General features: G+C 44.2%; 2 protein-coding genes across 3 annotated transcripts; both read left to right on the top strand.

Moving 5' to 3' along the window:
• Nucleotides 1-283: 283 nt before the first annotated feature.
• On the top strand, nt 284-7,212 carry golga5 (golgin A5). 2 transcript variants are annotated; one of them, XM_077621643.1, is made up of 13 exons: nt 284-485; nt 1,004-1,600; nt 1,718-1,930; nt 2,480-2,699; nt 2,779-2,902; nt 3,419-3,622; nt 4,435-4,605; nt 4,692-4,823; nt 4,896-4,994; nt 5,699-5,924; nt 6,009-6,108; nt 6,203-6,266; nt 6,893-7,212. In XM_077621643.1, the coding sequence occupies exons 2-13, from the start codon at nt 1,009-1,011 to the stop codon at nt 6,962-6,964; spliced, it is 2,217 nt and encodes a 738-aa protein (XP_077477769.1). In that variant the 5' UTR covers nt 284-485; nt 1,004-1,008; the 3' UTR covers nt 6,965-7,212. The 2 variants fall into 2 exon arrangements, with proteins under 2 accessions (XP_077477769.1, XP_077477768.1); XM_077621642.1 differs by having other exon boundaries at nt 1,001-1,600.
• A 426-nt stretch (nt 7,213-7,638) lies between these two features.
• On the top strand, nt 7,639-23,723 carry trip11 (thyroid hormone receptor interactor 11). Its single transcript, XM_077620257.1, has 19 exons — nt 7,639-8,074; nt 9,327-9,403; nt 10,136-10,246; nt 10,584-10,847; nt 10,963-11,031; nt 11,181-11,346; nt 11,425-11,720; nt 12,785-12,886; nt 13,106-13,279; nt 14,302-16,596; nt 17,527-17,667; nt 17,729-17,922; nt 18,015-18,178; nt 18,674-18,777; nt 18,849-18,948; nt 19,238-19,319; nt 20,276-20,390; nt 22,379-22,483; nt 22,593-23,723. The coding sequence occupies exons 1-19, from the start codon at nt 7,948-7,950 to the stop codon at nt 22,893-22,895; spliced, it is 4,989 nt and encodes a 1,662-aa protein (XP_077476383.1). The 5' UTR covers nt 7,639-7,947; the 3' UTR covers nt 22,896-23,723.
• Nucleotides 23,724-23,788: the final 65 nt, after the last annotated feature.

The following is a 23,788-nucleotide window of genomic DNA, read 5'->3' as shown; positions in this document are numbered from 1 at the left end:
TTAAAAAAATCGAAAAATACTGTCGAGCTTTTTTCGTAAAATGACGTTTTCCGGTTTGAAATGACATCGTTCTATTTTCTGTTCAGGCACTTTTGATACTTATTTATTGCGTCAACGTGATTGTTATTTACTTCGCTTTGAATTCAATTGAATGCTTTATTGTCATTATTTTTATATTTATTTCGGAACATGCGAGATTTTTCTCTTTCAAAATGAAATTATATTATTACTCTTGAGTACGTATTTCAAATGATTTTTTTTAATTATCGGTAGGCACTTTTTAGCCACCTAACTTCCGGGGTCCTCAGCTGTCTTCCTGATCCACGTAGAGATTTGTTATTGTTTTCTCCCTCATTTTCGCAGTATATATCATGTCATTTGTTTATTTGTACGTAAACGACATCACCCTCATGTGTTCACTTGGAACCGTGGAAATAGCTCGATGCTAGGGGAGGTTTTTTGACATTTGGACGTCAATTTAAACGGTAAGCAAGTAGAATAGCTTGAGCTGGACAGCTAACTGTTAGCCTAAAAGCCCACTTTTCAAGTCCGGCCAATGATTCAGACTTATTTATTTTTGACGAGACCTGATTTGAAGATTATTATCACTGTAATGTCAACGACCTTTTGTCTGAGTAATCGCTAACGTGATCCCCTGCAAATTCGTGGTTTGCTGTTCCTTAAATTATGTGAAAATATACTTATAAATGATTGAAAAATTGATCTGTAGTTCTACCCGAAACTGGTTTAATTTTGGTACTAAAATCTTTTTTCTTTTATTAATCATTTGCCCAAAGTTGGCAGAGATGAGCTCCAGCACCCCAGTGAATGAATACATGAATCATTTTGTGTCAAACTATTGTCCTTGCGCAAGATATGGAAGCCCACGTTGCACCTGATGCTACATTAGCAGTAGCTAATTGAGGACATAGTGTCATAGTGCTTTGAAGGTGTAACTCCAAAATATTTTGCCATTAATATTCCTTTTCTTTCCCATCAGCAGGCAAAATGTCCTGGTTTGCCGAGTTTGCCGGCAAAGCGGAAAACTTCCTGAATCAAGTCGACCAAGGCGCCGCCACGGCCTTGAGCAAAGATCAGAGCAGAACCTCCCCCTTGGCGTCGTACTTTGACGGCGATGGCGCCATGGAATACAAGGCGGAGCCCGGCGACACGTCTCACCACGCGTCGAGCTTCATCTCCTCGGCGGCCGGCAACATCAAGAAGTCCGCCCCCGCCGCCACTTCGGCCCACAAGTCGTCGCTGGGCAGAACTCCCAAGGCCCCGCCCTCTTCCTCCGCCTCCTCTGGCTTTGTGAAGCGCAAAAAGAGCACGCACGATGTGGACGATGACTTGCTCTTTGACTTCCTGAATAGCTCGGAGCCGCCGGTTGGAGTACGCCGCGACTCTAGGCGGGATTCCAACATGAAAGCGGGGGTCGCGGACGCTAAAACGCAGAACTCCGCGCCTCCCGGCGCCGGCCCGTCGCTCCCGTCCAAGTCGCCTCGCAGCGCCGAGGCGTCCGGGGCGCCTGAGCTCGACTCGCCGTCCACTCACGCCATGGAAGCGTCTGAGGAGAACTCTGGGGAAGAGCAAATCCAAGGTAGGGGGAAAAAACGATTCCCACGCCTAAGAATGCCATTTTTTTAAAGCTAAAGATGAAAGTAATGAATCAAAGCGAGCTTGCGAAAAGCGTTAATTAGATGTTGTCTCGTCGCAGTCTCAGCCAGTTCAGATTCAAGTGAGAATTTGGACTCGGGGTCGGCTAACCCTCAGGATTCTGGCCGACGGGAGTCGCGCGCTCCCTCCGAGGAGGGGCGGGGCCAGGTTCTGTCCAGTCTACGTCTGGAGAACCAACTCCTGCGTCGCGAGGTGGCCTCCCTCAACCAGGAAATGGCGTCCGTCATTCAGAGATCAAAGGAAACGCAAGAAGGCAAGTCATATCTTGGAACAAATGAGAGAATTTACATCAGGGGTAGGGAACCTATGGCTCGGGAGCCACATGTGGCTGTTTTGATGGTTGCATATGGCTCTGAGCTAAAATATGGAAACCGGTGGTGAGAGAGCCGAGTCCCGAATGCACCAATAGGAACGTCACGTCGGCAGTGGCATTGACTTGTTTTTTTCCATTAGAGTCTAATGCATCTATTTTCTCATTGATATTCATTGATTAGGAACAGCGTAACAATGTTGTCAAAATAATTCAAAGATTTTTTTTACTTTAAAAGTGGTAAAATGAAACATTTCATGTATTTTTACTTTTAAATTGTGAGTATGGCTCTCAAGGAATAACATTTGAAAATAGTAATTGTTTATGAATCTCTCTTTCAAAAATGTTCCCGACCCCTGTTTTACATATAAAGTACACCTCTACTTACGACATTTTCACATTACGAAAAAGTCTTGGAAGCAATTCATTTCGTAGGTAGAGGTATGACTGAATATAAATATATTTTTTAAAAATAATAATTAATTCCCGCAGAACTGAAGCGGGCACGCCTGCGCGTCGACGAACGGGACGGCGAGCGCTCTCAGAGCGAGCGCGCCCTGCGGGGCGTGCGCTCGCAGGTGGACGACCTGAACCAGGCGCTGGCCGCCAAGGACGGGCAGCTGGCCGTGCTCAAGGTCCGATTGGACGAGGCCGACCAGCTGCTGAGGAGCCGTAGCGTGGCGCTGGAAGAGGCGCAGGAGGAAAAATCCAGGTGCGATCGAACGCACGCCACGTACTATTGTTTTGGTTTTGTTTTTTTCTGGGTAATGACAGCCATCCGGGATGTTCAGGATCTTGGAGGACCAGACGGAAGGCAGCACGTTGCATTCCCAAGCTCTGGAAAGCACGCAGGAAAGGCTGCGGGAGGCGGAGCAAAACATCAGGAGAGAAGAGGACAATTATCGACAAATGCAGGTCAGACCTACATCCTGGGATGATTTACCTCAGGGGTGTCAAACTCATTTTTTGTCGCGGGCCACATGGCCGTTATGTCTTCCTACTAGGCTGCCAAAATGAATCGATTAATAAATTGACAGCTTTCTCGAGCGTGCTAATCGATAGATCATTTTTGGACATTCAAATGAGTACAAATTTTTGCAATTATTGATTTAAAATGAGGAAACACAGGAAATAATCTACAATCTTCATTTGAATTTCATCATAAAACTGAAAGTTGTCACTCATCATTTACTTTCCCGGGCCACACAAAATGATGTGGCGGGCCAGATTTGGCCCTCGGGCTGCCACTTTGACACCTGTGATTTACGCGTTCTCAAAATTGCTTAGAATATACCATATCTTCTCAACTGATTTATTTATTTTTTTAATTACATTTTTTTGTAAGTTCATAAAAATGTGAAAATCCACACTGAAACTTCCAAGTGGAAGCCACTCTCCTTTCCCCTAACGTCAGCCATTTTGTTTTCCCAGAGCGAATACGCCGGCCGCCAATCACGGCTGGAGAGCGAACGGCAGAGCCTGGCCGAGGCCCTGACGGCGGCGGAGCGGCGGGCCTCCGAGGACAAACTCCGAGCTGACGGCCTCCAGCAGCAGCTGAGGAGCGCCAAGAGCGCCGCCGAGAGCGCCAAACAAGAATTGCTGGAATACAAACACAAGGCCTCCCGCATCCTACAAGTAAGCCTTATCAACTGCTGGTTTCCTTTAAGTAAAAATCCTTACCTTTGACCTTGTCATGGGTTTCAACTATGCAGAAGTAAACCGTAGCGCAAGTGTATATATATATTTATTTTTTAAAGTTCATAAAAATGTGAAAATCCACGCTGAAACTCATAAGCGGAAGCCACTCTTGCTTCTAGTACTCACCACTGAAGAAGAAGAAAATTAGGGGTTACCCTACTTAACGATTTTTCGATTATCGCGGCCATGTCTGGTCTACATTAATTGCAATATTCGAGGGATTGCTGTACTGTGATACCTTGAGATACAAGCTTAATGCGTTCCGGGACTGAGCTCGTATGTCAATTTACTCGTAACTCAAATGAAGTTTTTCCATAAAAATGAACTAAAAACAAATTAATTCGTTCCAACCCTCTGAAATAAACACCCAAAACAGGATATTGTATTAATAAAACATTTGCATTTGTTCTATTTGGCCATCTGTTAAAAAAGTAACAAATAACTAGTGGTTTAATAGTACTAAAATGTGTTTAATAGTACTAAAATTAGACGGAGAGACCTTTTGCACGGCAATGCGCTCGTAACATAACATAAACAAATTGAAATGAACTTGGATTACAATGCAGACACTCAAAAATAAGTTGGATCTAACCTTACACTAAACTTAATTCTAATTTAGTTTGACATTTTAATACCTTTCTTCTCCCGGGTTGGCTGTATTTACCCTGCCTCCACCCTGACTTTCAGAGGCAACCTATCGAGGGTTGTTTGCTTTTATTTTTGCTTTCTAATGTCTTTCAATGTTTAAGTCCAAAGAGAAGCTGATCAGCAGCCTGAAGGAAGGCTCCAGCCTGGACACGCTGGACGGCAGCGGATCGGCCGCCCTGGAGTTGGAGGAGCTGCGCCACGAGAAGGAGCTCCACCGAGAGGAGATCCAAAAGCTGCAAGGACAACTGCACTCGCTCCGGACCGAATTGCAGGTGACCCACGCAAAAGGGGGACCTTTCCGGACGTGGTTTTTTGTGGTTTCCATCCGCCGAACCCGTGGCTTCCCCTCCGTCCTCAGGATTCGGAGAGCCAGTCCCTGGCCGAAGCGGAAACCTGGCGGCAGCAGGCGGCGCAGTTCGAGGAACGGGCGGCGGCGGCGACCAACCGGGTCCGGCGGGAGCTGGAAGCCGAGGTGGAGCGACACAAGCAGGTGAGAGGGAAGCGTCCGCACGATGGCGGCGGCGGCAGAAGCGCCGCGTTTGATTCGTTGAGCTGTTCTCAGGAGTTGCAGTACGCCGAGGAAGAGCATCATCGCACCAAAGGCACTTTGCAGAGCCGGATCAAAGACCGGGAGGATGACATTCAAAAACTAAGGAATCAGGTGGGCGTGGCCTATCACCGTTGCTTACAAAACGCGATGTTTTTTTTTGCACACAACATTTAAAAAGCTTTTTTAACTTTTGCAATAGGCTTTATTAAAGTTCATTTTTTTCAGGAGACAGAAGATAGTATTACTATTTATTTTTGATCTAGGATTGCTTTGAAAAATATTTCTTTTTGTTGGTTTTTCGAAGTCAACTACAAAAAAGTGGCCATGTTTTCAGTTTTTTTATCATTATTATTAATAATTTCCATCAATTAGTCAATTTGTTAGTGTATTTATCATGTTATTATCCTTATTGATTATTTATTTGTGCACTTGCACATGTTAAATCTTAAAATCTCATTAAACTTGTATCAAGACAACAAAAGCATTCAATTCAATAAAACACATAAAATTAATCCTAAAATGGAAGATTGGCGATGAGGATGTTTAACCACTGTTTACCACCTTTTTCCTTTTGTCTTATTTTAGAAAGTATCTGCCTGTTTATTTGATCGGTATTTTTAATGACCCTATTTTTCAGAAATTTCTTTTTAATCTATGGATTTTTTTTTTAAATGTATTACCCTTCTCAGAGTCCTCCTATTTTTTTAAAAAAAAGTTTTTTATATATTATATAAAAGCTCAAATTTGCAACTGAATGAATGGCATGCCAATCACCTGTATTAATGCTTTATTATTTTTTTTATTTTTTCGTTTAGTTGACCAACAAGACCCTGAGCAGCAGCAGCCAATCAGAGCTGGAGAACCGCCTACACCAACTGACCGAGACCTTGATCCAGAAGCAGACCACGTTGGAGGCCCTGGGCACGGAAAAAACCTCGCTGGTCTTCCAGCTGGAACGCCTGGAGCAGCAGCTCAAAAGCGCACAGGGCGGTCCCAGCGCCGGGGGGCCGTCCATCAACATGAGCGCAGTCGAAGGCCCCGGCAAGCGCATCTTTGGCTCGCCATGGTGGATCGAAAAAGTTAGCATATTTTAACACTTTATTATTATTTTTTTCCAACCTTCAGGAGCTCGGCAAAGGAACATCCCGGTGCTTTTCAACCACGAAGACGCTTCCGGCGTGTACGGGAAAGTGCAAAAGGCGGCCGGCACCATTGACCGATTTAGGTAAACGTGCCAGTCGTTAGCCGGAAGCTACGTTAGCCGCTAGTTGAGGATTTGTTTATTTATTGGCTCTCGTTTGCTTTTCTCTTCGTTCCAGCATCAGACTTGGGATCTTTTTACGGCGCTATCCCATGGCCCGGATTTTTGTCATCTTGTACATGGTGAGTATTTAATTATTAATTATAATTGTAGAAATGAAAAAAAAATGTTGTTCAATTTAAAGATTTTTTTTTGGCATGTTTATTTAAATCTAGTGCAGGGGGTGGGAACCTTTTCGACAGATAGAAGCAAAAACAGTTTATATTTTTAAATGTTATAACTTAAGAGAATATAATTTAAAGTCAGAATTTAAAAATCACAACTTAAAAGTCAAAATTGATGAAAATTTGGGCATTTTTTTGGTCATTTCAGCGCTGATATAAAATACAAAAAGTCCCTGAATTCTTGAACAATATTGACATATTGATAATCAAACAATATTGCTACGCTGTTGCTAAACAATCAAAATCATTCAGAAGAATCTATTGACAAAAATTCTGAATTAAATTGCGTGCTTTTATTGTCATTGAGATGTAAAAGCTTCACTGTGTAGTGCACAAATATCAACAACAAACAAACAAGCGAACAAAAAAATAATCAGGTTAGCGTATGCACCCATCCAAAGAGCCACATGTGGCTTCAGAGCCATAGGTTTTCTCCCCCTGCTTTAGTAGGTCACAATGAGGATTGTAGTAGCAATGAAAATTCCATTCCAGCCCGTAACTTATCGACCTGATTGTTGTGGCAGGTGGTCTTGCATCTTTGGGTGATGATTGTGCTCCTGACTTACTCGCCAGAAATGCACGAAGCCCACCCTTGATGGAAGCTAGGTCAAAATGGTACCGGTTGCCCAAGTGCACGGGCTCGCCGATCTCTTGTCTTGTTCTGTTTTTGCACACACAGACGTCCAATAACTGACAATGGCAGTTTGTTCCAAGCAAAAGTTACTTTATTCAGGTCTCGCAGTCTCACCAACGGTCTTTGAGGGTGAAAGCCACCTGCGTCCGTTCTGGACAGATGATATTTACCAATGTAAAAAGAGTATTTTAATAAAAGACTTAAAGATGAGCCATCGCTTTAGCGGTTTTGTTCGGAAAATGTCAAGTACACATGACGTTCGTGTAATTAAGAGCATGTACTGAACGTTTGATTTAAAAAATAATATGCTGTTTATTTATTATTTTACCAATTTCGTCATACGCAGCTGGGTAAGATGACAATTAGGCTTTTTGTCGATTCAATGATAATGTCAAAGCCTATGTCCGATTATTGTTATTATTATATCGATGGGCAAATATTTCAAATTTTCTGTGCTAATATTTCTATTTTTTTAGATTTAAAAGGGAAATAAATAGTTCCTTGAGCAGTATAAGATCCTCAAAGAAAAGCATGGAAAAATATGTTTTGTTGTTGTTGTTGTTGTACAAATGCCTAACCCTGTCATTTTGCCTTCCACGTGCTCGCTGGCCCTTTAAAAATGTTTGTCTCATGTCACCTCCCACAATGCACCGCGCTTTCTCCACGTCACACCGAAAGCCAACCGGTCCGATAATGGCTGCTGCAGCCGAGTTGGCAGTCTCATGAAGCCAACGAGCAACCTTTCCCCCCCATTTCCAAAAGTAAGTTATTAGAAGACGAAATATTCTCTAATTATTGTATAATAAGCTTTACCCGAATGCGCTAGGTCGCTGGCTAATTGAAGCTAGGCTAAGCTAGCTCCCCCCCCTTTTCCACTCGCCCTCCCCGAACGACCCCGTTTTTTGTTTTGATTTTGGCCGTGTTGTCGGCGAGCCACCCCGAAACATGTCGTCTTGGCTCGGGGGACTTGGGTCCGGTCTCGGACAGGTCGGAGGGAGCTTGTCGTCCTTCACCGGGCAACTCTCCAACTTTACCAAAGATATGTTGCTGGAGGGAGTGGAGGAAGTCGGAGGTGAGTCGCCGCCGCCGCCGCCGCCACATCATCGTCAATATCGCACTTATTTACATTATTTACACAATTAATCGAATATCGATGCTTATAACCGTGTTGTGCTTGACTATGTAATTACAGCTAAAACATGTCAATATTTGTAATCACGTTGCTCACTCCTTTCCGTAAACGTGCTAATCAATGGCATACTGCACCAGCTGTGCCACTTAATTGGCTGCCAAAATGTTCCGGGTCACGTGACATGTCTGCTTAGTTATCTAGTATAGATTATTACTCACATGCCTTTGTCAATTTATGGGCTGTTTGCATTTAAAGGAAGGACACTACCTAAGTGGTCTTTTAATTTTTAGGTCGCGTTTTTTTTTCTCCGTAAAATGGAATGATTTAATGGAGAAAAAAAACACAATAGGTATAAAAAAATAATGCTTTCTCAGAGAAAAACATTTTTGTACATCGTACTCAGGAATGTTAGAAAAAAAACAGTATTTTTATTTTATTTAATTTTACAATTTCCGAACTCAATCCAAAACATTGCTTTTGACAAAGCCTACGAAATCAGAATCTTATCAGCATAAATGTTAAACAAACAAACATCATTATTTGCCCAAAAAAGAGTGTATTTCTTCAATTCTGGTTCAGGTTCAGACCAAACATACCTTGAAAAACTCTGGCCTGCATGAATTAGGATTCCTTTATTTTTTGAATTTACATTTATATAGAAGAGGGGTCTCAAACCTGCGTCAGAGGGGCCAATTGCGGCCCGCAGGAGAATATCTTGCGTCCCATTTGACATCCAATGTGTCGCCCATATTTATATTTGCAATAGGCATAAAAAAGTTCTTCCAGTAATTCATTCGTTGTATCTATCAAATACTGTGATTATTAATATAACTATTCAAATACATGACAGTATTTGAATCTAATAAAATGAATGAATGGGAAAAATCCATTATCGAAAAAAAATACTTGAATAGAAAAAGAGTAATAACCACATAATTATAAATATATATATTTTGAAATGACAACTTCAATAAAAAAAAATCCAAATGGGAATATGAATGGATCTTTTGTCAATTTGTGTCTGTTGATGGCTTGCTTGTCATGTGAGATTGTGAATGTGGTTGACAGCAGTGTGTTGTTTTCCATTGTGGAAATGCAAGACACACACTTGGGAGATATATTTATTTCTGTTTAGAAAAAAACCCAAAGCTCCACTAAGTGATTTTTTTTCTTCCCCTTTTTATACTGTAAGACGCCGCCACGGAGCTGCAGTTGTCCAATTCCAAGCTGGCGGATACGGAGACGGCACTTTCCTCTTCCAAATTTGAGGTTGGATTCTTTATTTGAGTTTTGACCTATAAAAAGTCTTCTTTTGGTAACTGTCAAATCTCCAAACAGCTGCAAAGTTAATGCATGCAAATACAGTACAGTTGGTGTTATTTAAAAGACGTGTAATCTGACTATAAGTATATATATCTAGTATATGTGTGACCATTATTTTGCAAATTATGAAATCCCATTTTAATTTTTTTTCCCGTTATGTTTAAAAAAAAAGTCTACATTCCACCATTTTTTTTCTACTCTGTTTCAGGTAAAAAAAATAATTGAATGATATTCAAGTATGAGATTTAAAGCTTCACCATGAAGTGGACAAATAAATAATCAATCAATAAATACTCAATAAGTAATAATTAATAAATAAATGTCTTCAAGAAAATGAACAGCAGACAGAAATAATAGTGTTGAATATAATAATAGGAAAATATGTTATCGCAGTTTTTGGTGTCTATCCTATTTTCATAAAAGCATTTTTTTGGCAATTATTTACATTTCATATTTTGTTCAGGGGTGTACTTTGCTGTCACAGCTGTCACTTTTTTTTTGCTATGAGATAATCATCACGGAGAAAGGAATGTTTAGCATGTCGTCCGTTTGCTTAGCCGTCACAAAGATAGCCCGGAGAAATTTGACAAACATTTCCATCAAAATTATAATTTGCCGCTGGAATCTATTCATAAGCAAGTGTTTTTCTTTTGTCTCTTTGTTTGTTTTTGTTGCCAGTGTGACAGGATGAAAAAGCTCCAGGCCGAGCTGGAAGAGAAGCTGGAGGCGTCGGAGATTCAAAACAAGCAACAGTCGGACGAGTACAGGGCGCTTCTGCAGCAGAAAGACGTACGTGTTTGGCGGGGATCGAACCCTCGTTGTCAACCCTCCCGATTAAAAGAACTGGATTAAAAGCCCTGAATATTCAGTTTTTATAGATCTAAAACAATGTTTATTTTAGCTTTTTTTAAAATATATTTTTAGATTTTACAAAATGATTTTCGAACTAAAAACACAGAAAAAATGGATTTAAAGTCGGCACTCGTCATTTCCCGGGCCACACAAAATGATGCGGCCGTCCAGTTTTGTCCCCCGGGCAGCCACTTTGACACGTGGTCTAATGCCATCGATGGCAGTCAAACACTATTGTTCAGAAAATGACGACTTGTGTGTTGGTGTCCTCCAGGTGGAGATCAGTCACCTGAAGGCCCGCCAAAGCGGCCTCCAGGAGGACGTCCAGAATCTCCAACGCTCCGCCCAGCGAGCGTCCGCCGGCCCCGCCCCGCCGGCCATCGGCGCGGGGTCTGTCGGCGGGGCGTCCCACCACGGCTTCGGCAGCGACGACATGGACCTGGGCGAGGTCATCTGGTCCCAGCAGGAGATCAACCGGCTGTCCAACGAGGTGTTGCGGATGGAGGCGGAGCTTACGCACTGGAGGCGCGTGTCCCAGGTAAAATTAACTGACGGATTGGTCGCTGGTTTAAAAAAAAAAAAATCCTGATCTTCTTGGGTTGTGTTTCAAATCTCGCTTCTGATGTCACCACCTTCAAATTGCTTTTTTTTAGGCGTCGACAGCAGTGGGCGGAGCTAACACGGAGAAGGCGGAGATTCTCAAGCTCCAAAGAACAGTGGAGGTGAGTTCCTCAACGCAAAACTGACCATTTCGATTAGATTCGATCTTTATTTCATCCTGTATTCGGCAAATTTCTTGGTTTGAGTTTTATTTTGAGCAGACTTGTGAGCTTTATTTCTTTATTTTCATTTTTTTTTCTCCGTTTCTCAGGAGCTCCGCGACGAGCTGATCCGACAGGTGGACGAGCACCAGCACCAGCTGGCCACCTTGCAGGACGTTCAACGCCAGAAGATGTCCGACCTCATCCGCTGCCACCAGGAGGAGCTGAAGGAGTACGAGGAGCGGATCGAGGAACTGGAAGAGCACGTTCAGAACGGTGAATGAAAACCCCGCCATTGGCTACTATCCCGGGAGAGATAATTTCCCCGTCACTGGTCCGAATATCCCCGCGTAGCTCCCTCATCCCGTCCCCCTGAAGAGATTCAGACCGCCGCGGAGACGCCTCCCCCCGAGGAGTCCGCCCAACTGGCGGCGCTGCGTTCGGAGAGGGACGACGCCCGGGAGGAGAACCAGGCGCTGCTGCAGAGTTACGGCCGCCTGCAGTCCTCCGTGGAGGAGCTTCAGGAACGCGTGCGGGAGCAGGAGGGCAAGGCGGTGCACAGAGCCCAGCTGGAATGGGAAATCCAAGTCCTGAGGCACGACCTCGACACCGCCCAGAAGGAAACGGACCGACTGAAAGGCCTGCTTGAGGTACGCTACTCGAGTGAGACAAGTTAGAGCACACAAAGTGCAAAAAAATTGAAACCGTGAGAGTCCAACAGCGACACCACGTGGTGACCGCACAAAAACACACAATCAAAACAATATTTTTCCCCATAATACTTTCTTCCCTTTAAAAAAACAAGTGTTCATTTCAACGTAATTATAATTCATTTTATTCCCATCCAATATGTCATTTTTAAAAAACAAATATCATTTAATATTTGTTTTTAATGGGCCTAGATGAATTGAATTGAATTGTAGGCTTTTATTGTCATTATAATGAGATTTAAAGCTTAACCACCAAGTGCACAAATTACAACAACAAACAAATAGACAAATAATCAATGATAGCAATACTAATAAACAAATAATCAATAAATAAGTCATAAATATTAAATAACTAGTCACATAAGTAGAGAAGTGCACAAATAACAACAAGCAGACAAATAAATAATAGCAATAATAAATTAATGAAAAAAGTAATAAAAAATAACTAGTCGCATAAATAAATAAATCAGTGCACAAATAACAACAAACAGACAAATAATAACTAATAATATTAAGAAATTATAAGTAATAAATATTAAATAACTTGTCACATATGTAAAGAAGTGCAGAAATAACAACAACAAGCAGACAAATAAATAATAACTAATAATATTAAGAAATTATAAGTAATAAATATTAAATAACTTGTCACGCAAGTAAAGAAGTGCAGAAATAACAACAAGCAGACAAATAAATAATAGCAACAATAGAAATAATAAATCAATGAAAACAAGTAAAAAAAATAACTAGTCACATCAATAGGGAAGTGCACAAATAACATAAATCAATAAATAATGTTAAATAAATAATCAATACATATTATTGAGTGTGTTTTAAGAGAGAATAAAAATAAGAGCAACATGAAACGAGGCAAAAAGCCACAGTAGATGAAAAATATCATAAGAAGCAAAGCACAGCATGCGGCTCAGGAGCCGCGAGTTCGCCCCCCTGACTTGATCGCTCACTTTGAACATGACTTTTTTTCTGACACGGTTGTCCCAAAGCAGGCAAAAGCCGAGGAAGAAGTGGAGCATGCTGAGATCTTAGAGCTCAACACTATCATCAGCAAACTAAGAGAAGAGAACCAGGCCCTGGAGATAGAAAAGGTACCACATTTATTTTCTTTTATTTTATTTTTGCTTTAATGCAGGGGTGTCATAAAGTGGTCCGGACCACATTGGTGATGTAGTTGGCACAAATGTGGCCCGCGAACCAAAGTTTGACACCCCCGCTTTAGCGCCATCTTTCTTCTCGATTTGGTAAGTGCCACTTTAGAAAAATAACTCATTCTCTACCAAATTAAAAAAAATGTCACATTTGTTAAGAAACTGAGCACAGCCGTGCAAGGCGCCGCTGGAGAAGTCGACGGCGAATCGGCGGAAGACCTGAGGGTGGCGCTGGAGAGTCGAGAGAAGACCCTGAAGGCCACGCAAGAGGAACGTGACACCCTGCTGAATGAGCTAGAGGAGCTGGACCGGCAAAACCAGGAAGCCACGCAGGTCTGACCCAATTTTTCGTTAAATTTAACGTATTTTCTCGCATATAAGCCGTATTTGTAACTAAGCAAAATGATGACTGAATCGAGGGTGCAGCTTATATGCGGACAAATTAGACTTGACATGCACGAAACTGCAAGGTGACAAAGACGAAACGCCATAACGCAAGACAATGCGGCCGATACGGTCATTTATTTCAAAATAGAGAAAAGATAAAACGCTAAACAAAATTTATTTTGACGTCTGTGAATGGAAGTCTTGGAAAAAAATAAACCCTATCTTGCATAAAATGTGAAAAAACTCACTTATGCCTGCCATTGCTCGCTCAGGGCGCCGCTATCTTACCTGGGGATGACAAACCAGACCGCTACGGACACACTTCCTGGTTGTATTGCTCACTTGACCTCCTTTTTGAATTTGTCTACGTGCAGGCAACGTGCAATCCAGCAATCGATTTATACAGTATCTCAGAAATAGCACGTGCGATGGTTTTTCTTAATATTTTCCTTCAAAATAAGACATTTGTACTGACAGTATCTCAGAAATAGCAAGTGCGATGGTTTTTCTTAAAATTTTCCTTCAAAATAAAACATTTGTACTCACAGTATCTCAGAAATAGCACGTGCGATGGTTTTTCTTGATATTTTCCTTCAAAATAAGACATTTGTACTCTCAGTATCTCAGAAATACCGCGTTCGATGGTTTTTCTTAATATTTTCCTTCAAAATAAGACATTTGTACTCACAGTATCTCAGAAATACCACGTGCGATGGTTTTTCTTAATATTTTCCTTCAAAATAAGACATTTGTACTCCCTATTAAAACCATAATTATGGAGGTAAAAATTGATATGATAGAAATTGCAAAATTCAACCGTTTTAAGGCCATTTTAAGGGCAAGGCTTATACGCGGAGGCGTATGCGAGAAAAAATGGTAAATAAAAGCTAGTATTTCCAGGAAATGGACACTTGTGTTCATGCCCACTCGCTGTCTTATCTTGATTTGTTCTTCTCTTCTTCCTCCAGCATCTGATCTCCACCAAAGATCAGCTCAAGAGTGCCGAGGCCGAACTCGTGGCCACCAAGGAACAGAAGAAAGAACTGGAGCGCCACCTGGAGGCTCAGAAGGAGCAACTGAGCCAGAGCGCCTATGCGCTCAACGACCTGCACGTGAGCAAGCAACAGTTGGAGGCCAACCTCCGCGAGCTGAAGGACCAACTGGCCCATAGAGAATTCTTGGAGAAGGAGAAGAAGAAGGAGGAGGAGGAGGAGCCGAGAGAGCGAGAGCTTCGTCGGACGGAGGACGGAGAACTTTCGGATCTCCGACTGGAGCTGGAGAAAGCCACGTCGGAGGTCTTCCAGCTGAAGATGGACAACGGCAAGTTGAAGGAGGCCGCCGGGAGAGCGGAGGAGTTGTCGGAGGAGAGCCGGGAGAAGGACGCCTTGGCCCAGATGCTGAAGCGGAACGCGGCCGAGCTGGAGGCGAGCCTCGTCCACGTCCGAGAAGAGACCGTAGCGCTCGGGCGGGCGCTGGAGGAGAAGGAGCGCCAACTGGCGGCCATGAAGGAGGACAACAGCCACTTGAAGGAGGAGCTGGAGCGCCTGCGGGATCAGCAGAGCAGACCGGCGGCCATCGCCGAGCTGGAGGCCGAAATCGCCCGCCTCAAGTCGTCCGCGGCCGGCCTGGAGGAGCGAGCGCGGGATCTCGACCGTAGCCTGGAGGAACGCCAGGCGGCGCTGGTCCACGCTCGGGAGGAGCTGGAGCGGGCCTCGCTCCACTCCGACGGGCTTCTCCGGGCCAAGGACCGGGAGCTGGCCGAACTGCGGCGGGCCTCGGAGACCCGGGGCCCGACCGAGCGGGACCGGCTCATCCTGGACAAGACGGACGCCCTGAAGCGGGAGAACGGCAACGAGAAGCACGACCTCTCCAAGGCGGAACTGGAACGTCTGGCCAAGGACATGAAGGAGAAGGAGACGCAGATCAGCCTGCTCAACGAGGAGAACCTGTCTCTGACCAGGGAGCTGGACCAATTGGCCCTGTCTCGTGAGCAAGTGGGAAAGCTCTCCCAGGTGATCCTCCAGAAGGATCTGGAGATCCAGGCGCTCCACGCACGAGTCACGATGGGTGGCGGTCAAAACCAAAACCAAAGCCAAAGCCAAGACGTGCTCTTCCTGCAGCAGCAGCTCCAGGCCTTCGGCGTGGAGAGGGAGCAGGTCCTGGCCGTTCTCAACGAGAAGACCCGGGACAACAGCCAGCTCCGCTCCGACTACCACCGCCTGGTGGACGTGGTGGCGAGCAAGGAGGCGGCGCTCCTCAAGCTGCAGCAGGAGAACCAGCGCCTCTCCCGCTCGGGAGACGCTTCGGGCAACCAGGAGATGTTCAAGGAGACCATCCAGAACCTCTCGCGCATCATCCGCGAGAAGGACATCGAGATCGACGCCCTGACACAAAAGTGCCAGACGCTGGTGACGGTGCTGCAGTCGTCGGGCGGAGACGCCGGCGGCGTCAGCAGCAACCAGTTCGAGGAGCTGCTGAAGGAACGCGACGCCCTCAAGCAGCGGGTCAAGAAGATGGAGGAGTGGAAGCAGCAGGTCATCACCACCGTCAAGAACATGCAGCAGGAGTCGGGGCAGCTTCAGGAGGAGCTGGTCCAGCTCCGGGCCCAGGTCTTGGTCGACGCCGACGCCGGTTCCAAGATGTCGGCCGACTACGACGAGCTGATCCAGAGCTACCAGCGCAAGGAGCGGCGTTTGGGCGACGTCAGCGACGAGCTGGCCACGGTCCGTCGGGGGCTAGTCCAGCTCAACGCCGCCAAGGATCTCCTGCTGGGCCGCCTCCAGATCGAAGTTCCACGAGGCCAAGACGAGACGGACCTTGAGACGGACCCGACGTCGCTTCCGGCCCAGCGGGACGACCCCATCCTCGAGGGGAACCAGGCCCAGGAGGTCCATCGGATCCGAGCCAGCCTGGAGACCCTGCAGAGCTCCGTCCGGGACAAGGACCTCCTCATCAAGAGCAAAGGGGACCAGCTGAGCCGCGTGAGCGAAGCCCTGCGCAACCGCGAGAGCGACAACGAGGTTCTCAAGCAGGCCGTCACCAACCTGAAGGAACGCGCCCTCATCCTGGAGATGGACGCCCAGACGCTGAAGGCCGAGAACGAACGGGTGGCGGCGAGCTCGCGCGAGAAGGACTCGGAGTTCCGAGCGCTGCAGGAGACCAACATGCAGGTGTCCATGCTGCTGCGGGAGCGCGAGTTCGAACTCGGCGCCCTGAGGGACAAAGCCGACACGGTGGAGAAGATGCTCAAAGACAAAGAACAGGTGGGTTTCCCGACAAAACCATCCAAAAAGGATCTTAAAATGCTAGCAGCTGTGGTTGCCAGATTGATATTCCAGCTATTTTGGCTCTGTATAACTATCTTGAGTCACGGCTGTCATTTTTTTAATATTCCCTGAGAGCCTTACACAGAATTTAAAAGTCAAAATACATGAAAATGTGTGCTTTTTTTGTCTGGAAAAAAAACAACAGGATTCAGGATGTTGCTAATCAGTCAGTGTGCATTCAGAAGAGTTTAATCATTAGCAGTTGTGGTTGCCAGATTGGTATTCCAGCTATTTTGGCTTTTTATAACTATCTTGAGTCACGGCCGTCATTTTTTAAATATTCCCTGAGAGCCTTACACAGAAAATATATCAAAATAATTGAAAATGTGTGCTTTTTTTTTCAGGAAAAAAAACTTCAGGTTTCAGGTTGTTGCTAATCAGTGAGTATGCATGCAGAAGAGTTGAATCATTTTTACTTTTTATTTAATTGGCTCTTGAGGTAGTGTCGGCGACGCGGTGCCCACGTGACGCTCCTATTGGTTCGTCCGGGACTCGGCTCTCACACCGGCGCTTTCCATATTTTAGCTTACAGGTGCCATATGTGGCTCTTGAGCCAAAGGTTCCCTGCCCCTGCTCTAAAACGTCTGTAGATAGCATACTTGACTGCCAAGTTAAAGTCGTCAGATCAAATCCCGGTCCAAAAAGTAGAACGATAGATCACAGAATAAAATAATCATTTTCAGTTCAAAATCAACAAATCTGCTATAAAATTTCAGGTCACTGTAGCACCATACTTTTTTTTACAGGAATAATCTGGCAACCCAACTGCTAGAATATGACCACCGTCCTTTTCCTCCTATTTTGCCCACCGTTTACTTGTCTTTTGGAGGATTTTAAGCCAATTTTGTCGTCCCTTCTCCAACGCAGGGTAATTCCGGAGAGCTCAATCAACTCCTGAACGAAATCAAGTCCATGCAGGACAAAGCAGTGGCCTTCCAGCAGGAACGAGACCAAGTGGTCATGGCACTTAAGCAGAAGCAAATGGAGTCCACCGCGTTGCACACCGAGGTGAATCTTCATTTCCAGCGCAAAACTGGAGCTCAATTCATGAAATGAATTCATCCGACAGCTTCAGCACGTCCGCGACAAGGAACAGCGCCTCAACCTGGAGCTGGAGCGGCTCCGCAACCACCTGCTGGAGATGGAAGACTCGTACACGCGGGAGGCATTGGCCGCCGAGGACCGCGAGACGGAGCTTCGGCGCCGCGTGGCCCACCTGGACGAGCGGCTGGCCACGTCCTCCGGCGCCGTGGAGAGTGCCAGGTCAAAGGGCAAAGCGCGATGGATGAGATGACCGGAAAATAATTCTGGAATGTATTTTTATTTAATTATTATTATTATTATTTTTTTTATAGTCAGCAGGCCAGCATGCAGGTGGAGTCTCTGCAGGAGCAGCTGGGAGGCGTGGTCAAGCAACGGGACGACGCCCTCTTGCAGCTCAGGACCTCGCAGGAACAGGTCAAACAGTACGCAGTTTCCCTCTCCAACCTGCAGATGGTGCTAGAGCAGTTTCAACAAGGCAAGGCCGTTTAATTCAATACACACGCATGTCGAAATGAGCCAATTTACAAGTAGTATTTTTCAACGATATAGAAATTATTATTTTAGTTCAACCACTGCGTTTGAAATTAACATGAGTTTAATTATGATCTCTGGAGATTTGCCTTTTTTTAATGTTCAGGATGATGGAAATTTTCAATTCAATTTTTTGGGGTGACACAAATCCTGACTTTGTTTATACTCTTAGACATCAATTATTTATATATGAAACATTTCCACTTTTAATAGCAATATTTTCTCTTCTCTAATTATTATTTAGGAAATACTACAAGTCTTTGAATATGTTTTTTGTGATGACTAAAGCTGTAGATACACAACGTAGCTTTTAAAATGGAAAGACGTTAACTCATTGGCTGCTGTGGACGGTGATAGATGTCCATGTGTGCTAGGAACTACGGCTTAAATAATACACGCGCAATTTTAATTTCTTTTTGCAATTTGTCCTCTCTTTCAGAGGAGAAAGCCATGTACTCTGCCGAGCTGGACAAGCTGAGGAAGGAGAAGGAGGCGTGGCAAAAGAAGGCGGACAAGCTAGAAGATCAGGCGTCGGCCCTTCAGGTGCTTTTTGTCCGCTCGGCGCCACCTGAAGGCCAGATGAGTCCGAGCGCCAAAGCACGCCCTCTTTTCAGATCAACTTGGACGAGGCCACCGCCGCTCTGGACTCGGCGTCTCGCCTGGCCGACCAGCTGGACCTCAAGGAGGAGCAGATGGAGGAGCTCCAGCGGCAGGGTGAGCAAAAAATCAACAACAACAACGACACATTTCATTTCGCGTACGTCGGCGCCCAATTTTCCCCGACTCGGCGTCTGCTCCCTCCACCTCGCTTCCTTTGAATAACACAAACATGTCAAGATTTTAGTGTTATTGTAAACCTTTCATGTGAGCTCATGTGTTTGCCCAGTTTCTTATCTGACTGCCACTTATGGAACGTAGCATGTACGCTAAGTGGCGTCGGACTGTTGTGGCTACGTCTGTTCATTGCTAATGTCCGTCCGTGTGTGTGTGTTTGTGTGTTTAGTGGACGTAAGACAAGAGATGTTGGACGAGGCCCAGAAGAAACTGATGAACCTCTTGAACAGCACGGAAGGCAAAATCGACAAGTGAGTGACGTGGAATTTAGCCGATAAATTCTTTTTTTGTCATTTTTGCTAAAATTTTAAACATTTTGCCAAACAAAGACCTTATAGAAAATTAAGTGCTGTATTTTCTGGACTATAGGTCGCACTTTTTTTTCATAGTTTGGCCAGGGCTGCCATTTTTTACACTCAAGGGAGAGTTATGTATTTTATTTTTCACTTTGAGTGACAACAGCTTGTTATGCTGTTTTTAAGATATCTTTTTTTCTGAAAAAAAATGTTAATGATTAATTAACAGATCCTTATTTTGACTCTTGTTCTCTATTTTCTTATTAATTTAATGTATAATGCTGCATAACTTATACTTCAGTGCAACTTATTATTATTTTCCCCTTTCAATTGCAATTTTTTTAGGCTAGTGCGAAAAATACAGTATTTCAAAATAAGATACTGGGAACATAAGATGGAAATTCAGTCAACCAAAGTCCCAATGTCAACTTAATAATTTTATTTCCTCCATTGCTACTTTTATTAATGTCCAGTAAAGACTATATTCATTTCCATTGTAAAAAGCTTATAAATTAGAAGGCAAAATTACAAGCATTCCCATTTTTGGGAAAAATCTTGCAAAATAACAATTAATCCTCCATGTTAAAAATGAATAAAAATGTCCCTTGAGCACAATAGCTTTTTTTAGCTTCAATTTGCAATCCCGAACCAAAATAATTTGGGCAAAGTAATATTCAGTCAAGCTCAAAAGTTTAAAAAGCCTAGCATTCATTCTGAAAAGACAGTTTTTTTTTCTTGTCGCTAAACAATGGCGCTTGTAGCCAATCCATTTTACCTGGGAGATTCGGCGGCAGCGAGTCCATCGACCCCAAAAATATATCTATACATAAAAAAAACGTTATGGTTGTCAGAACAGAGGCTGTTTGTTGACTACGCTGCAATTGTGTCCCCCCCCCACCCCCTTCTCTCAGGGCCCTGATGCGTAATTTGCTCCAAGGCTACTTCCACACGCCCCGAAACAAGCGCCCGGACGTGCTGAGGCTCATGGGTAACGTGCTGGCTCTGGGCCAAGACGACATGGAAAAGGTCAGAGATGAATTGCCGCCTGTTTTTTTTTCTCCAAATGAATGAGCGCCTTGTAGCGCAATAACGCGCCTTGTGTTTGACGCCAAGGTGTTCGTGTTCCGACGCCCTTGTGTGACTTGCTTGCGTTTATAAACAACAAAATGTGTGGGTGTGGCTGCTTCAAGTAACAGTCGGTCTGTTTTTGCCAGTTGCTTTTTGGTTTGCTCTTATATGCTAACTGTCCAATTCGTAGGCTAAAATGACAACATTTAGCAATATATCCACAGGTTAAGCTTTTGTCAAATTAATGATAAACCAAAAAAAAACGTAATTTTTGTTGTTCAGAAGCATTTTTTTTCATTCAAATATTTGAGTAACTAAATTATCCAAAGCTTTCGGTGAAATTTCATTGAATTTGGGATGTCATCAAATGCCAAATTTCAAAATTCTGCACAACCATTGAACAAAATTTAAAAAAAATAAAAAATAACATTCCATCTTTTGCTTGAAACACTTTAAAATATATTGGACTTCCATGCCTCTTTAACAAAACATTATATCTGAAAGATCGTATTTAAATATCTACCATTTAGGACTGACCATGTATGGAAATGTCATTTTTAATATCGAGCAATCTAATATTTGAAAGCTTAAGTCGTATAAACACTAAAATTAACTTGAGGTGATATATTTTTTTTAAACTTAATACAAACTTGATGCATCAAAAAAAGTATACATCTTAAAAATGGCCTTAAAAAGCTAAAATTATTGTAAAGCATGACGAAATCACCCCCCAAAAAGAGCTGGAAAACATACGTTGACAAATTAAAATTAGCTCTAAAAGGCATAAAAATGACACAAAAGTGGCGGTTGTTTTTTGGGGGAAAAGTAGAAGGTCTGGCAGGACCCTCTTAGGTCCTAAAGGGACACAGATTGGACCAATTGGATGACCCTAAGACAAAAAAAAAGATTTTTATGGCCGTGCTCTTTTGTCACAGCGGATCTCTTTCCTCCTTTATTATGGTTTTGTTTTTAATCCGACACTTCCTTCCCGCTCAAGTTGTGGGTTCACGCCGAGTTCTAAGTGCATCCAGCTGCGATCCATGTCGAAAGAAAGGGAGTCAGCGAAAAATACCCCGTGGGTCTAATTATGCGGTCCGAATGGGGGAAACCAGCTCCACCGCATTCGACTTGTTTGAGGGTCTTGCAACACAACAGCGCTCATTTGGCGGCCCGCATTTTGTCACGCGCAGTCTAGTCGATAATGCACGAGTGGAAACGCGTTCCTAAATCTTGCCGTCTTTTTGGCAGGAGGCTAAAAACCACAAGAACTGTTTCACTACCAAGGAAATGTTTGCTTAGTACTCCAGGGTTTTACGTTTTACAGTCGTACCTCTACTTACGAAATTAATGGCTTCCAGAACTTTTTTCGTCACTTGAAAAATGTGTAAGTAGTGGTGTACTTTATATGTAAATTCTGTAATTCGTTCCACGCTACTCACACAACTACCAACTAAACTCTTGAGTCAGTGTCCCAATTTTTTTATGGAAAAAAAACACAAAATTGAGAGAAAATGATAAGAAAATGATTTATTAATGCCTTAAAATGAACAACAAGCATACAAAATCTATCCATATTGAAACGCAGAACAAGAGAATGCTAACGGTATGCAACAAAGAGAAAGAGCACACAAACTTGCAAACACATGAACACACCTCATAAACACAACATTAAGAATTCTAACAACATATATCAACGACAAACGTTAACGTTTTATGATTTCTTAACTTTTTTTCGTATCTCAAGGCACTCATTTGCATATAAAAATATTTCGTAACCTGAACATTTGGTACTTAGAGGCATTTGTAAGTAGAGGTATGACTGTATTTCATCTTGAAGCGCTAGTTCTCAAAGTGCGGCTCCCTCTAGTGGCCCGGGAAATATTGCACTCATAAAGACGATCTTTGGGCTTTTTTGCCTGTCTTTTCTTCTTCTTCCTGCTGCCTAGATGCTGGAGGAGGACGTGGCGGGCGGCGTCAGCGGCTGGGTGTCGAGCTGGCTCGGCGCCCGCGGCGCTCCTCGGCGGCCCCCCGCCGAACGCCACCTGAACACGGTAACAAACGCCGACTTCCACGCGCCCTCTTCTCGTCGCCAAAAAAAGTCCAAGTTCGCCGAAAAACAAAAAACGTCGGAGTCAAATTCTCATTGTTTTGTGTGTCTAGTCTTTTTCGGAGATGTTCGTCAAGTTCCTGGAAACGGAATCCACGCCGTCGCTCCCCCCGCTCAAGCTCCCCGTCCTGGATATGGCGCCCCTGGGGCCCTCCAGGAGAACGGCGAGCAACGCCAACAACCCCTTCCTGGCCCCGCGCTCCGCCGCCGTACCCCTCTCGGGGACGGGCGCCGTTCCCCCCGGCGGACACCTGCTGATGAAACCCATCTCAAACGCTCTGCCCACCTTCACGCCCGTGCCCGTTGCCGCCGAGGCCCGCGGCGGCGCCGTGCTGGAGGACCTGCTCAAGCAGTGAAGCAAACTGTCGCCACGGACGGAAGATTTTGGCGGCCAGCCCTCCCCGTTCAAACGGAATGGACGTCCATCGTCTTCCTAGCCAGGAGGAGGCCATTTTTTTCTCTCTAAACGGACCCCACTGAAAGAAAGCCATTGGAAGCACGGCTCTCCTTCGCCCATTTGCAATCGAGCTAGCTAGAATTAGCGCGAAAAGCTAAAAAGCTAAAGGGAAGAGTGAAAACTTAGCGTCTTTTTTAAAAGACTTTTGGCTGGACTTTAAGAAGCGAACTTATCCAACAGCCACAAATCAAACGTCCCACTTAACTTTTCCTGCTTGAAACCAAAACAAAGGATTTCTTCAGCAATTTTTTTTTCTTCCTTTCACGCCGCCAAGGCTAACAAAACTTAGCCACAACGGGACAACAACCGCAAACGGCGCTATTTGAATAATTAGGGTCCCCCCCACCGTTACCCCACTTTATTTTTTCTCCACCAAAGTGACCTTGCGAACATTTCCAGCCCCCCTCCTTTTTTGTACTTTGCATTTTACGACAATGTCGCGCCCGCGGTTGCCAAACATTCTGCGGCGGCGGCGACGTGTTGGACTCATAACGACGCTACTATTACATACGATTGGGTGGGATTGCTTTTTCTTTTAATAATGGGCACTGGTTAAAGAGGGGACAACATCCAAGTGCCTGTTATTTTCTGCAAATAACTTGTATAATCAAGTGTAAATGCTTCATAGAAATATTTATATTTACACAACGGTTTGTACATTTATCCTTTGTAAATTGGAGAAAACGGTCCGAAAAAAATATTATAATAAACGTACATCTGCCCCCTGTTGGTGGCTTAGTTTTAAGTCAGGACGAAGGAGGGGTGGAGGGTCCGGGTTCCTGGTTTGATGGG

This window comes from Stigmatopora argus, chromosome 15, assembly GCF_051989625.1.
Source record: "Stigmatopora argus isolate UIUO_Sarg chromosome 15, RoL_Sarg_1.0, whole genome shotgun sequence".
In the NCBI taxonomy this organism is placed as follows: Eukaryota; Metazoa; Chordata; class Actinopteri; order Syngnathiformes; family Syngnathidae; genus Stigmatopora; species Stigmatopora argus.
Note: the sequence above shows the minus strand (reverse complement) of the source record. Positions and strands in the feature narration are given on the sequence as shown.

What these genes read in the sequence shown, in the direction of transcription:
- golga5 (XM_077621643.1), top strand. Translation starts at nt 1,009, where the DNA reads ATGTCCTGGTTTGCCGAGTTTGCCGGCAAAGCGGAAAACTTCCTGAAT. An exon ending in AGGCCTCCCGCATCCTACAA is followed by an intron (nt 3,623 to 4,434) that starts GTAAGCCTTATC and finishes TCAATGTTTAAG; the next exon opens with TCCAAAGAGAAGCTGATCAG. An exon ending in GAGCGCAGTCGAAGGCCCCG is followed by an intron (nt 5,925 to 6,008) that starts GCAAGCGCATCT and finishes TCCAACCTTCAG; the next exon opens with GAGCTCGGCAAAGGAACATC.
- trip11 (XM_077620257.1), top strand. Translation starts at nt 7,948, where the DNA reads ATGTCGTCTTGGCTCGGGGGACTTGGGTCCGGTCTCGGACAGGTCGGA. An exon ending in GGGAGTGGAGGAAGTCGGAG is followed by an intron (nt 8,075 to 9,326) that starts GTGAGTCGCCGC and finishes TTATACTGTAAG; the next exon opens with ACGCCGCCACGGAGCTGCAG. An exon ending in CCGAACGCCACCTGAACACG is followed by an intron (nt 22,484 to 22,592) that starts GTAACAAACGCC and finishes TTGTGTGTCTAG; the next exon opens with TCTTTTTCGGAGATGTTCGT.